The sequence below is a fragment of the Lepus europaeus genome, chromosome 8 (genome assembly GCF_033115175.1).
Source record: "Lepus europaeus isolate LE1 chromosome 8, mLepTim1.pri, whole genome shotgun sequence".
NCBI lineage: Eukaryota > Metazoa > Chordata > Mammalia > Lagomorpha > Leporidae > Lepus > Lepus europaeus.
In genome coordinates this window covers 78,319,194-78,335,188 of record NC_084834.1, presented here as the reverse complement: position 1 = coordinate 78,335,188, position 15,995 = coordinate 78,319,194, and the positions used below count along the sequence as shown (strand labels likewise).

General features: G+C 36.8%; 1 protein-coding gene across 1 annotated transcript; it reads right to left on the bottom strand.

Annotated features, from left to right (window-relative positions):
• Positions 1-650: 650 nt before the first annotated feature.
• On the bottom strand, positions 651-15,702 carry LOC133765601 (alcohol dehydrogenase 6-like). The gene is made up of 9 exons (XM_062199144.1): positions 15,620-15,702; positions 13,496-13,597; positions 11,579-11,720; positions 8,197-8,284; positions 7,874-8,090; positions 6,661-6,921; positions 5,295-5,430; positions 2,368-2,506; positions 651-1,815 (listed from the first exon to the last, which is right to left on the bottom strand). The coding sequence occupies exons 1-9, from the start codon at positions 15,635-15,637 to the stop codon at positions 1,791-1,793; spliced, it is 1,128 nt and encodes a 375-aa protein (XP_062055128.1). The 5' UTR covers positions 15,638-15,702; the 3' UTR covers positions 651-1,790.
• Positions 15,703-15,995: the final 293 nt, after the last annotated feature.

Here is a 15,995-nt window from a genome sequence, read left to right as displayed (position 1 = left end):
CATGGATGTTCTGCTCAGAGTTGGGGGGATGGAGCAGAGCCACCCCAACTGCAGACATAATAGGTTTGAGAGCACTGAACCCCTTAGAAAGCAGACACCCTGAGGGGAAAGACAGGATTCCCACCTCATGATACTTCTCTTTGGTTTGCGAATCAAAGTTTTATGAAATCCCCCTGACGTCATGTGATGAACATGACGGGAGATATTGGCTGGGCATGCAGCACTCTTTCCTGGCCTGGCTTATATCATGAAACCACAGGGTTTCATTTCCTGGTCTTGCAAGTTCAGTACGGATGACTGTCATGCAGCTGCCCTTGTTTGATCCAGGGCCCCAGATCCAGAGGAGACCAAACTATAGCAGAAGAGTTTAAGTAGAAAGGGAGCTCCTGCTGTGTGTATGGTTTTTTTTTTTTTTCCAGTCCTTTTCTTTTTTCTTTTTTTCTTTTTTATTTTTTTTATTAAACTTTTATTTAATGAATATAAATTTCCAAAGTATAGCTTGTGGGTTACAATGGCTTCCCCCCTCCCATAACTTCCCTCCCGCCCTCAACCCTCCCCTTTCCCGCTCCCTCTCCCCTTCCATTCATGTAAAGATTCATTTTCAATTCTCTTTATATACAGAAATCAGTTTAGTATATATTAGGTAAAGATTTCAACATTTTGCCCACATAGCAACGTAAAGTGAATAAACTACCATTGGATTACTAATTATAGCATTAAATAGCAATGTACAGCACATTAAAGACAGAGATCCTACATAATTTTTTTTTCAAATTAATTAATTTTCTATGCCATTTCCATGTTAACACCAGGTTGTTTTTTAAAGACTCTCTGTATCTACAATTTAAAAAAGTAATGGAGATGGGGAAGGAAGGGATTTCCTAAGAGAGCCATTCACCTTAATCCAAGTTCCAGGACAATTAAGGGACTTTGGGCAAAAAGTTACATGGTCTGGGTAGAAGGATACTGATTGTAAACCAGTATTGGGTCTTGTTTTCCCCTGAGCCTCTTCTTGGAGGTAAGATTCTATGGTAAACATTAATAAGAACAACTATAATCATCTGCCTTTTCTGTGAAGAGTGGAATGAGGCATAGCTTTATTTAAGGCCACAACTGCCTCCTACAGAGTGTGGATCTTGATGAATAAAACAGTATCCCATATCCCCATTTGTCTTCTTCTGAATTCCTAGATGCCTTAGTTAGGAAGCAAGGTAATATGAACTGCTGGGAGCTACATTTTTCTTGCCAGTTGCAAAGGAATTTGAAGTTCCTTTGGCTATCCAGGAGAGAAGAGGTAAGAATTGAGGAGATATGTGTAGTCTCCTTGGTGATGGTTTGCAAGTTGGTTAACCTGATTCAGGTCAATCTGAGTTTTCAATAAACTCGACTGGGAGTTTTGTTTCTTTGGTATAAAATCAGAAGAACTGCATGTCTAGTCCTGCATAGTATAGTACAGCAGTGTACAAGGAAATTTAGGCCCCAAAGTTTAGGCAACCATGAAAATGGGAGCATCTTGGAACAAAGTTGTTGATGTCTCAAGAGTCTGCAATTGCATAACTTAACCAGACAATCTGGTTCTAAAAGATAGGATGATCCTTAGTGACATAGGGTTACATAAAACAACCTTTATGAACCTTTATGCTGAGAGCAGAATCCAGATATGAGACCACTGTCGAGTGAATCAGAAACAATAAAATATTGTGCTGATAATTCTTCTAATCATGATAATCATAGTGAATGCAATTCAGTTGGAGAAAGATACTGCAGCTCTTTCAGAAAGTACGTTGTACTTAAGGTAACAGGACACAGCGGATACTAAAATGAAAATAAAATAAATTGAAACATTTCCCAAGTAAAATTTGTATTTTTGATTTCAAATTTGTGCCTGACATGGTTCACCAAAATAAGTAAGAGGTAAGCAGGCTTGTACTCCTCTGGGGATTGCCAATGCCCAGTTTATGACTAGTTTCTGTTTTTTGGGTCAAAGATAAGTGTCAGAATTTGTAATTCTGGATAATTTTCCCCATGAAATATAATAGCAATAATTAAAATGACATCTTGGAAAATTATGTTCTTATACTTGGGTTATAATTCTGTGAGCTGACTTCATTGGTTAATGTGTCATGCAAACAAAATGCCAAATTGGGAAAAGGTATTAATGGTAGGGTAGATGGGAAATTGCATATTATCAATTACATAGTTCATATGCTTTGCATAAAACAAAATATAGGATGGGAGGACATGCTTTACAAGGTTTCAAAGCTTCAACTCTCTGTTGTACGTTCTGCAGCAGAAATGACCCCTCTCGCCTGTCAGTCCCACACACCCCTTCTCTTGTACAGACATAAAATTGTGTGAGCGACTTACCATTTTCCAGTCTTCATTAACTCACTTGCTTCATTTATTTTATCAAGGTTCAAAGTATGGGTAATTAGTGGTTCGAGATTAAACTTCTTTTCTATATAATCAGAAACCAGTTTAGGGACATGTTCTCTGCTCTTCCAGCCTGCAAATACAGATTAATGGCAAATTTTATACAGTAGCTGTATTATAGAGGAAAGGCCACCTAGAGAAACTAGTGGAGGTGTTAGCTTTGATTGAGGATATCTAAAGGGTGTCTCATTAACATTCCTCAGTTACCAAGTAACCCCTCTCCCCCGTCTCAGTCACACAGCTTATACCCAGGGATGTGCTCCTGAAGATGTCCAGTACTACAGAAGAGAATTAATTCAAAGCAATTAGGTATGGTCCTCACTGGGAGATGTTCTGGATGTTAGATTGCTCTCTGTGGAGCAATGAATCCATGTCTAGGTCCTAAGAATCATGAAATGAAGCAATACAAACATTGTATTTAGTCGAGTGTGTGTGTGTGTGTGTTTTGATCTGCAGTTTCATGAAAGAGTCAAATAATTAAGAGAAAAGAAAACTCTCACTGCGGTTGTGATTTCAATTGCAGTTTTCGGAAAAAGTTGTTCAAAGCAATATAAAAATAAAATGTGCCTTCTGGAAGGAAGAATTATACAAGGAACTGGGTTCAGCTAAGATCATATAAACATAGCATTGCATTTATTGTTATGATTTTCAAGAATTTCCTTAAGTAATCTACTAAGAGTCATGGTCAACGAGTGACTGCCCAGAATTCCTGGCAAGGGTGAGTCTCATGCCATTGTGCAAGGTATAATGTAGTTTAATTTGCCCAATGTTCTATACAGACTGTTCTGTTAGGATATTGGCAGTTACTTGCTTTTCATGGTTCCAGGTTGTGTTCGGTTCTCTAACCTCTCCGTGTATTCTCAAAACTTACCTAAACTCTTCCAGCAGACTGGATTTTTAAATTGTTTTCTGCTCTATGTAACCAAGAATTCTGACTATTGCTCAGTGTCATGACTTGGAGATTGTGTTATTTGTTTGTATCATTGATCGATGAGCTGATAATAAATTTTTATATCTATGTTAAAACATTTTTTTTAAAAATGCTCTTCTTTCAACAAAACAACATAAGAAAGAAGATTTCAGAACCACAGACAAGGCTAAGCAGGGTTACTCAATTAAGATCCTAGGGAAATTTTTGTAAGGAAAATTTCTTCATTGTATACATTGTGGGAGGATTTGCAGGCCTGTCTAGCAGCCATTAATGTTATCCTTGATTGAAAAAAACCAATGAACCAGAAGATTATACTATCTATGGAAGGAATTAACTTTCATCACTGTTAAATGAACACTTAAGTTAACATAACAAGGGTTATTTAAGAGATTGGTGGTCTTGTTTATGTATTTATTATGTCATTGGCTTTATTTTTTTCTTATTTTAATTTTATTTTTTGGATCTAACATTTTTAATTTATGTCAAAACCAAAGGCTTAATGGTTATACTAAAAAGTTGTTTCTACAAATAAAAAATAAAAAGACCACAGTCCACCAGAAAAATAGGCAAGGGCTATAAATAATTATTAAATGAAAATATGCTCAACTTCTGAATGTACACATTTTGAATCAGCATTATTATCTATAAGTAAAATGATGGGAAATGATAATGGGCATATCCAGTTATCCTAAATGGAGGAACTGAAATTACAGTCTAAACTGGATTATTACTATTTTGTTCTTGCTAGTCCTGCCATTCATCTATTGTTTGCAAATGAATTAGTTACTACTCCTAATATCTTTAACAATATACAACCTTAGCTAATTTGGGGATCCCCAAATCACTAGTGCATGAAATTCAAACAACTCTGAATTCTCATTCCTTTTGCCCAAGCATTCAGATTGCCCAGAGTCTCTGGAAGAATAAATATCTTATTAAATATCAGATTACTAGCTTATGAGCCCAGCACCCTAAGTAGATTTATTCAGTTTGTTTCCAACTTTTAAAATAATGGACAGCTCAAAAGTTTATTAAACATATGTTCCAAGACAGGTCTAAAGAAATGCTAAATTGAAGCATTTATGAAAACATTTTTTCCTCCAGAAAAAAATAATTCTTATTTGCTTTTTATTAGCAGTACTTCTTTTTCATTAGATGCATTGTATTTAATGTATTTGAGTTTTTAGAATGAAAATTCATAACACTTTACATTAGTTGAATAATGACTACTAATAGGTGAGTATATATACTCAAGTAATAGTTGAGTATATTTTTCACACAATTCCAGTTAGCAGATATGTACTCAACTGAAGTAGTTATTAATGACAGTAGTGCCTGATTTCTTTTTCACTTTAGAGTTTGCACTAAATTTTAGACACCAATTTTTTATCAGTGTGGTTAAAAAAACAGCAAAACAACAACAAAAAACCCTCTTCTCTCCTTTTGCATGAGAAAATGCTTACCAAGAAGCTCTGGACAAATCCAAGCTCCATTCCCTTGCCCTTGATGTTCATATATTCGGACAAGAGCTGCAATCTGAGGCTTATGTTGTATGTCCTTCGTAAGCATGTACATTACATTTTTTGGCTACTTATTTATATTTTATTCCTGCATTTTACTGCTAAGATCTCTTTCATGATTTATTTATATTTTAAAAATTAGCACATTGAAGCACATATACTTATGTATAGATACCACGTGAGTTTTGATACATGTAAATATTAGTTATTATTCAAATCAGGGTAAACACACCTATATCCTCAAACATCACCATTTCTTTGTGGCGAAAACATTTAGAATTCTTTCTTCCAGCATTTTTGAACAATACAGCTCATTCTATAGCTATAGTCACTCTTCTGTATGGCACATTGTTCTGTTTCCCATCTCAAAGCCCCAAGCATTTAACCCTCTCCTGCTTCATCATCCATACCTCCAAAGACAGACCCCTTCAAGGTACGCCCTGAGAAGAACAAATTGCCGTTGATCCTGACTTGATCGGTAGTAGACAAATATCCTACAACCACGCATACCCCATGGCTCTCATTGCAGGAGGCCACGGCAGCTGCCTGTTGTAAAGCAATGCGAGACAGTGCAGGAGTTAAAACACACATTTGGGAGTGGGGGCTAGGTTTTAAATTCCGCTTTACTGCTGAATGATGTATCACCTTTTTTTTCTAGTTTTCCCTATCCTTATTTGAAATAACATTTGTCACTAAAGAATGTTCTGAAACATTGACATGACACCTATACTGCCTAGCACAGCGCCTAGGACTCAACACACGGAGATAACACAAATGAAAATAACAAAGGTGTCCATGTAATACTAATACTACTGAGAATAGTTTTTGTACGAACCTATTACTGACAGAGGTTGATTAGAGTTGACGTTTTGTTTTAGACATTAGTAGGGATACTTATTTATATAATATGTGTTGGCAAAGTGATACCTATACATCTTCCCATTAGTTATTTTCAAAAGCTGTTTTTCAGTTCAAGATTGTGAGAAAGGTTTGGCTGCATCTTTAAAAAAAATTTTTAAAAGTTTCTGTCTACATGAAAAGTAGAGAACATACACAGAGAGAGAGAGAGAGAGAGCGCGCAAGCGAGCGAGCTGGACTGCGACAGGCCAAAGCTGGGAGATTGGAATGCCATCCAGGTCTCCCAGGTGGGTGATCCAAGTACATGAGCCATCCCATGATGCCTCCAGAAAAAAAAAAATCCAAACACACAAGTTTCAGATGCTGCCATAACTTTCTCTCAATTTCTAGCCTCTTATATAAACCATTATCAACTAGAAAAACAACCACTTTTTCCTTCATTTACAAATGGACCTTATTTAATCAAGAATAGTAAATATTTTCCTTGGAAATTTAAATCTAGCATGAAAGGTTTTGCTGTAAGTGAAAAGTTCACTCTCTTATAGACTTATTAATCCAACTCTAGCCTTATCTCACTAAAATATCCTGACCTAGAAATGATAAATAGGCTGCTGCTTCTTAAGAAACAATTTGTGAGAATTCTTTACAAAGTTTTACTGCTCTGCCTGCTGGAATATGGATGTCTGCTGCGTGGAGGAATGATATGATAGAAAAGAGAGGGGGAAGAGAACTCAGTATGACAGTTCTAGACTCAGTGTCTAGAATGCACAGAGGGTACCAGCTGAGATGTTATTTTGTAAGGAGGAAGGGAAACTAAGTACAGAAATGTGGAGGGGATTTAAGAATATTCATTCAAACAAAATCTGAAGCGCTAATGGGTAGAAATACTGGTACTTTTTAGTGCAGAGGATCCCATACCACAGTGTCTGGATTTCCAATGACTTCAAAGCAAAATTCGACACCGGCACCTGTCATTTCAAATAGAACTTCTTGTATGGGTTTCTTGAAGTCCTGTGGGCTGATGCACTCAGTGGCACCCACTTCCTCTGCCTTCTTAAATTTGTCTTTGTTGATGTCCACTCCAATGATCCTGGCTGCTCCAGCTGCCTTACAGCCCATGATGACAGACAGGCCAACCCCTCCAAGGCCAAACACAGCACAGGTGGAACCTGGAGTCACCTAAGCACATAAAGGCAGAAAACAAAAGCCAAAAGGAGCATGTGCTTTTACTCATTTGGGAAGGCCAAGACTGAACACACTTTTTATGAGATACAAGCCCAGGCTATTTGCAAGCACAACATAACTAGAAAGTTCTAGTTTCCCAAGATATTTCTAGATGTGGGATATTCTTGCCCCAGGAGGAAAAAGAAACTAATTGAAAGTAGCTAGTTTCAAAACCCAGGAATTGGCATGAGGAGAAGTAGTTTAATGGATTTTCATAGTATCTGAAGACTTATTTGACGGAATTATATATATAAATATGTATATATATATATATGTATAATTTAAACTGAACCCCTTCCATTGTATCTCTCAATATAGTGTTGGGACTAATGAACATTGAAGAAAGCAGAGACCTAAAACACAGTAGTTCCTTAAGGAAATAATCTGGGAAGATTTGAGAGTTAGTTTAATTCCAGAGCAGGATTTCACACAGCAACATTTCCCCCATCACTCCCTACCTTTAGTCTTCTTTTCTTTCTATTAGCACACATCACTACCAAATCTATCATATGCTAGATTGCACATGATCAGTTTTCTTAGCTGCTGAAACCCAGCACCTAAAACAGTGAATGGCTTCATTAGTGTTTATTGAATGAAAAAAGGTGTGAACTGGAGTGTGGAAGGACACAGCATCACGTAGTAGTAACTGTGCTGTTTAACTTCCAGCAATTCCTGGTGTGTCTACCTTTGACTTAATTTGTCACTGACAGATGACGGAGATGGAGTGGAAAAGATGAATTAAAGAGGGGATGGGATGATCAGGCAGATGTAAGGGAACCCAAGGATATTTAGAGGCAGATCTGTGAGTTCTCCTCAGGTAGTTTAATCAGACACCACCCAGATGAAGGAGGCCTTGTACCTCCAGCATTTCAACAATTCCATTCAAACTGAGGTAGAAGCTGCTCACCTTGGCTGTATTGATTGCAGCACCAAAGCCAGTGGAGAACCCACAGCTAATTAGGCATACTTTCTCCAGAGGTGCAATTGCATCGATCTTGGCAATGGAGTCTTCCCTTACCACTGTGTACTCAGTGAAGGTGCCTGTGGCAGATAACTGCTTAACTGATTTTCCCTTGCAGGTAAACCTACTGGTACCATCAGACATCAGCGAGGTTTTGGACTGTCTTTATAAACAAAAACAAAAACAAAATTTATTTAATTAGGAAGCTTAGTTTTTCTCCCATGAAATTGAGTCAATTTTTCAAAAAAAAAATATCAATAAAGACTTACTTAAATTTTATACAATAATTCTCCCCAGAATTCAAGCAAGAGGAACATTCTCCACATTGTGGTAAAAAAAGAATGATAACTTTATCACCTACAAAAATAAAATAATTTCCTATTTAGATAGTGTTTTGTGAAGAAAAGGGATAGTTTCCTTTCAGAATTTTAACATAAAGGCACCCAAGGGATAACTGAGAATTATTTCTCCGTGTAGCTGTGTTTGACACTATGAAGCATACCAAATACTTAAAAACAGAGGAGTTGTGGCCGGCGCCGCGGCTCAATAAGCTAATCCTCCACCTGTGGCACTGGCACCCTGGGTTCTAGTCTCAGTTGGGGCTCAGGACTCTGTCCTGGTTGCTCCTCTTCCAGTCCAGCTCTTACTGTGGCCCGGGAGTGCAGTGGAAGATGGCCCAAATGCTTGGACCCCTGCACCCACGTGGGAGACCAGGAGGAAGCACCTGGCTCCTGGCTTAGGATCAGCGCGGTGCGCTGGCCACAGCAGCCACTGGGGGGTGAACCAACGGAAAAAAGGAAGACCTTTCTCTCTGTCTCTCTCTCTCACTGTCCACTCTGCCTGTCAAAAAAAAAAAAAAAAAAATAGAGCAGAGCAAACAGAAGAAAAAAGCAGTAAGCTTGAAGAGACTCTATTTGGGAAAACACAGTGAGAGAAGAAAAAAAGATTAAAAAGTAATGGAAGAAGTCTATGGGAACTTTGGGACTTCATGAAAAGAGCAAATACCTAAGATATTGGGAGTTAAGAGTGATTTTAGAATGCCAGAGGGGTAGCCAGCATTCAAACAGATAATGACAGGAAACTTCCTAAATCTACAGAAAGTACAGCTGTCTAGGTACAGAAAGGTCAGCGATCATCAGTTAGATTCATCTCAACCAAATCTACTCCAGCGCATATTATAATTTAGGTCTCCAAAGTTGAAAACAAACAGAGAATTATCAAACCTACAAGAGAAAAGATGTAAATTACATAAAGGGGTTCCAAAGTGCCTGACTGCAGATTTCTTAGTAGAAACAGAGGAAAAGTGGTGATAATTTCGTAATACTGGAGGGGAAAATACTGCCAGCCAACAATACAGCAAAACTATGCTTTAGATCTAAAGGAGAGATCAAAGCATTTTAAGACAAAAGCTGAGAGGCTTTACCACCATCAGATCTTTATAAAAAGGAATGCTAAAAGAAGTTTTTACAAATCAACAAGTAGATATATAATGAGTAAGAAGAAAATATCAGAATATCAATGAAAGAATGGAGTAAGATATATCATACAAATGGAACCCCAAAGAAAGCAGATGAAGTCATTCTTCTAATAGATAAAATGGATTTTAAATCAGAAGCAGTAAAAGAGACAAGGTCATTATATAATGACAAAGGGTTCAATCTCACAAACAGATAACGACTGTAAATGAATATGCATCTAATACCCAAGTACACAAAGCAAATATTAACAGAACTAATGAAAGAGAGACCAACTACAAAAATATTGGAGGACTATGATACTCCACTTTCAGAAATAAGCATGTCATTCATACAGAAGATCAACAAAAGACAGCAGAGTTAAATCAAGCTCTGGATCAAGTGGAGCAAGGAGACATCTATGGAATGTTCCATTCAATACCTACAATATAGGTATTTTTCTGAACATCAGATGGAACATTCTCCAGGATAGATCATATGGTATGTCACAAAGCAAGTCTCAACATAGTTAATACATAGAAACCATATCTGGTATTTTTTTCTGAGCACAATGCAATAAAACTGGAAATCAATTAAAAAAACACTTTGGATACTATACTACATGGAAATTAAATTTATTCCTGAACAACAAGTTCCAGTTTTCCCAGCACCATTTGTTGAATAGACTGTTCTTGCTCCCGGAATTGGTTTTAGCTCCTTGATCAAATATAAGTAGACTGTAGATGTTTGGACTGATTTCTGGTATTTCTATTCTGTTCTGGTGCTCTATCTGTTTGTTTCTGTACCAGTACCATGCTGTTTTGATTATAACTTCCCTTTAGTATGTCCTGAAATCTGGTATTGTGATGCCTCCAGCTTTGTTTTTGTTTTGAAAATTGCTTAAGCTATTCTGGGTCTTTTGTGTTTCCTTATGAACTTTTGTACTGTTTTCTCTAGATCTTAGAAGATCTTGTCTTTGGTATTTTGATTGTGATTGCACTGACTCTGTAAATTGCTTTCAGCACTATGCACATTTTGATGATATTAATTCTTCCAATCCAGTAACATGGAAGATTTTTCCATTATTTGTGTCTCCTTATATTTCTTTCTTCAATGATTTTTGTTGATTTTTATTGATTTTTTCTGTTGATTTTATATCCTTCAACTTTACCAAACTGTCATGTAAGTTACAAAATTTTCTTTGTGGACTCTTGGTTTTTCTCTATATAGGATCATGTCATCTACCAACAGGGATAATTTGACTTCCTCCTTTCTAATTTGTATACATTTGATTTCTTTGCCTTGCCTAATGGCTGTGGCTAAAACTTCTGGAACTATATTGAGTGGCCACAATGAGAGTGGACAACCAGGTCTTAGTGGAAGTGCTTCCAATTTTTCCCCATTCATTATGATGCTGGCTGTGGGTATTTATATATTTCCTCTAATCTTGATGTGTATTTCCTTTGCCAATTTTTCTATGGGACTTTTAAAAAATTACTTTTAAAGAATTAGTTCTGTATTAAGTAAATTGGCATATTGTAATATTTGTTGATTTTGTATACAGATTAAAAATTATTTTTGTTGTCAAATTTATTTAAGTACTGTTAGGTCTTTTTTTACATGTTAAAATTTCCTTTAGTTATTTTCTCATGTTACTTAATAGTATTTCTGTGGTTTTACTTCACACATTTAATTCTTAGATTCACACATAATTTTTGTATAAAGAATAAGATAACATAATTTTGTAGCTCAAATGACTATTCAGTTGTTTGATCACAATTTATTGAATAACCCATTTTTCTGCCTTCAAATTTGAAAGACGAACCTAGTCCTAAGTTAAATTCCTACATGTATTTGGATCATTCAGGACTTCTCTATTTCAATCTACTAATGTGTTTGACATTTTATCATATGCTTCATTTAAATAGTTGTTCAGTAGTTTATTTTTGTTGTATAAGCTTTATAGCTCATTAGTACTTTCAGGTCCAGTTTAAATGCATTAAACTTTTTGGTTTTCTTGTTATCAAAACATAAATGCTAAGAGTATAACACAGTAAATATTCCCTCTTCTTTAAGAAATGAGCAACATTTCACCTTTTATTTTCATGTGATGCTAACACATTTAAGGAATGCTGCTTATTAGCTGATGTGGGTTCCAAGTTATTGCTATTTCCCAGCCCCACTTGTCAATTCATACCTGGCTTCACTGTGTTCACTCCTTCTCCCACACTCTCAACTATTCCAGCCCCTTCGTGGCCCATAATGATGGGATATAAGCCAGGAATGTCTGTGCGTGCCAACATTTTCATCTCTGTACCACAGAGTCCTGTGGCCACGATCTGTGTGGAAGACAAAGAATACTACAGTTCCTTCTGCCTCTGATAAAAGTGTTTTTGAATTGTTAGTGCCTGAAGCTATTTTGCTGGTTTTATATGGTCCATTAATATAGGATAGTAAATTCTTTTTGATGCTAGAGAAAGGGTAATTATTTAAAGGAATTCAATGTTCTTCTTTAGCTAATTTCAGAGTCAAGATGAAGGTTTAAAATTTGCTATGGAGGGCAGAACAGGATCAGAAGAGAAGTTGTAGAACCAGTGTAACATCAAAGGCCCTCTTGGTCCATCATGGAGCTGGGGTGTGGGAATGTCGAGGAGAAAGACCATAGAATTGAAAGATTGGAACCAGGAGAGCAAGGAGTAATATTTTCTCTTGTAATTGAAGTCTTAATTTATTTCACAAGAGAACTTTGTAGTTGTGCTATGTAATCAGCCAGAAAGGTTAAATGAGGGCACCCCACAGCAAAGGTTAAGGGTTCAAGGCTGAATTCCCAGCTCTTCCTCTTCTTAGCAATCTGGTCTGATGGTAAACAATCCTATATATGTCTCAATTTCTTTTCTAAAAACAATATGAGGTTTGTACCCTCCCCATTGCCACAAAGCCATTGCCACAGCCATACCATGCTCTGCCAAGAAATAAAATTGATTGAAATTTGTGCACGTAAAAGGAGAATTATTAGAGACTGTTATGAATTTGCTTGCAACACAACTATAGAAGTGCAGTCAGCCCTCATAGATTGAGAAAGCTACCAATGGCCATTCTCTCGACTTTGCTTGAACTTGAGCATATACTGCACTTTCCTTGCAGATGGGCTTTTTCCATTTATTTCCATAATCACATGGGTAAAAATGGCTACCAACCCCGAGTCCAGGCAAGCTCTCCAGTCCCCACCATCCCCTACCTTGCTACAATTTCTATATCGTGGTTCACATTAACCAGTAAGAGATCCAGATTTGTAACTTGTAAGATAATGGTTAGATATCTTTGATTCAGTGCTCAGACTTGGTTGCATGAGTTGTGACCCTGTGGGTGAGGAGTATAAGGAGACAGCGAATGGCTCACTGATCATTCCACAGGGGATGTGGGTCAGAGACGTCTTTGAGAAGAGGGCAAGGACTGTGCAGATGTGGTAATTTAGAACATGATTATATCTTTATTATAAACCAATAAATGGTACTTCTTCATCATTACATTTAAAATAATAAAAAGTAAAAGGCCCTAAATAGAAGTCAAGTGAATTATGTTTTAGTCTGGTAGGAAACCTATTAGAATTATTGGGAGGTGGGGAATTTAAAAGCTCTTCATGCCCAGGCTGTACTCCAGACCAGTTATACGACAATTTCAGAATCTCTGAGAAAGTGAGTCAGTATCTTTCAAAATCCCCACATGATTCCAAATATTTAATGAAGGTTGAGAAAAACTGTTGGAGTCTGTGTGAACAGTTACTAAACAGCTGTAACCTTTTCTCTGGCTGAATTTAAAGATTGATAGAAATGTTAAGTAAAAAAGAAATGGAAGAGTACACAGCATTTTTTTTCTGAATTACTCTGAAAAGAATATATAACTTACAATGAATAGCACTGTGTTTTTTTGTGGGAATCATTAGCTTTTTAATCATTTATTTTTTAACTTTAGATTAACATCTAAAACTTGCACATTTGAAGGGGTAGGGTACAATGCAAATTTTCAACCCATATATATTCTAAAATTTACTGTACCATGCAATCAAGCCAGCCTTTCCATGGGTTTTGGAATGAAAATGTGGATTTTTTTTTACCTTTATACGAACTTCCTTTTCCTTTGGTGGGGCCACTTCCACCTCCTCAATGGAAAATGGTGCACCAGACTTCCAGAGTACAGCTGCTCTGCATCTGATAACCTGGACAGTAATATATAGGGGTGCAAAGGAAAACTTCTCAGGCTGGGCTGTTGGAAGATCCCTAGTTAACTACTATTAGAAGATTGATTCTTCCACATTCAAGCAAAAGTCCCATAATTAGATGCAAAGATAGCCTTTCCCCTCCAACTCAAATTTTCCTGTATCATCATTTCTGAATTCAAATAAGTGTTACAAATACAATACAACCAGGAGTATAGATGTCATGTTTTTGATAGTACTATGAATAAAACTGCCCGTTGGTTGTTTCAGGGTAGGATTGACATAGTATGGGAGTTATTGGTAATCTTAAGAATGGGAGAGAAGCAGTTTTGGAATAAAGAGGTGAGTAATAGGGCAATAAACAGAGATCATCTAGTTGTGGCAATCAACAAATGATTCTCATTGGCAAATTGAGGTTGGAGAAGTTGTTGTTGGCAATACAGGTATTAGGGGCTCTGATTTCAGCCCATCTCTCTTCCTGTGTGACCTTACCTATTTTTGTAGATGTAGCCCCTACCTTCATGTAGATGACCCTTTCAATCTGTATATGTAGGACTCCTTTCTTCCTAAACTTTAGACTCTTGTATTCTTCTGCTCTTTGAGTGTTTTAAAGATATCTGAAACTCAATGTGTTAGAGTATGAACAGGGCCGATGCTGTGGTTTAACAGAAAAGCTGCTGTCCGCAATCTGGCATCCCATTTGGCACCAGTTCACATCCTGGCTGCTCTACTTCTGATCCAGCTGCCTGGTAATGAATTGGGAAAGCAATAAAAGATGACCCAAGTGTTTGAACCCCTGCCATTCATGTGGAAAACCTGGATGAAGCTAATGACTTCTGGCTTCTGTCTGACCCAAACTGGCTGTTGCAGCCATTTGGGGAGTGAAACAACCGATGGAAGATTGCTCTCTGTCTCTGTATCTCCCTTTCTCTCTCTGTAACTCTTTCAAAATAAATATTTTAAAAATTCATAAGCACATTAATATATTTTTCTTCCACGTCCACTCCCCTACTCTCCATTGGACATAGCACCTTCCACTGGACAGAATTTATCTTTCTGCTTTATTTATTTCAATTGTTGCCCATCCAATCTATTTAGTCCCCCAAGATAGAATTCTGAGAAGCAAGATTTTCACTCTCCCTCAACTCCCACAATCTAAATTTTTCTGGACTCTATCCCTTTGTCTCAATTCTTGCTACCACTGTGTGGTCCAGCCTCTCATTGTCTTTCACCTGGACAATTTAATAAGTCTTCTGTTTTTTCCCCCGGATAAGGTTTATCACCATTCAAATTTACCCACTGTTTCTATGCTATATGAAATATAATCCTGATCATATCAATGTCTTAACTAAATATGTTATTGCTACCAACTCTTTTTAAAACAAGATTCATTGACATTACGATTCTTTCCCTATCAGTCTTTCCAATCTTATTTCCTGCTACTTTCTGCTTCAGACTTTACCTTCCAACCACAATAAGTATTCTGGATATTCTTAGGTGGAATATTTTTCTTTCCTGTTTTTCCTCACCTGGTTTTACCTACCTGTACACCCTTCTTCTTCTTTACCTGGTGAATTCTTAGTTGCTTTCCCCTTAGACATCATCTTCTCTGGGAAGCCAAGATGGGTAGCAGTTCTTCCTTATGCCTCAAACCTCTTTGTTATCTTTTACTTCCCTTTCATACTTTTTGAGAATTAATCTTTTGTAATTACTGTGTCTCTCTGTGAGACCCTTGAAGAAAAGGGCCTATATTTGACTTTGGAAAGTCTGACATGGGGCTTGGATATTATTAATTAATTAATGAAGGAATAAAACATAAAGGAAAGGCCAAATAGATAAATTGAATAAAGTAAAAGGGAAAGCAAGAGGAGAGTCACTAAGATGAAGAAAACTTTTTACTTTTAGTAGTCAAGAGACGAATTGGAGGGGAGGTAGATATTGGTAAAAAACAAAACAAAACAAAAAAAAACAAGCACACGAGTTGACACAAGTATGATGTGATAGAAAGAAAATTATACCTACTTTGCCTGCAGTACTCATGCTGACTTTTTTGTGTGCTCTTGCCACAGATGAAAATATTGAGAAAAGGCGTTTCTGGTCACAACTTTCACTGTGAAGTTCGAGGGTATGTGGATAACTAGTAGATCAAAAGCCCAAGTCTTGAACATATAAGCAGTTAATAATTAATTCAGATCTTTTTATGTTTTCCAGAAACTTAGAGTGTCTTGTCACTTGAGGGATGTTACTAAAGGTAATCTGAAATAGGCTTAGTTCAGTGAAAAAGCACAAAATGTGAAATTATGCAAACATTTTTCCCCTTCTTAATCCAGAAGTTCCCTTATTAGTATTCATTTCATTAAATTTTATATTTGGGCTTCCAAATGTCCAAGTTTAAAAT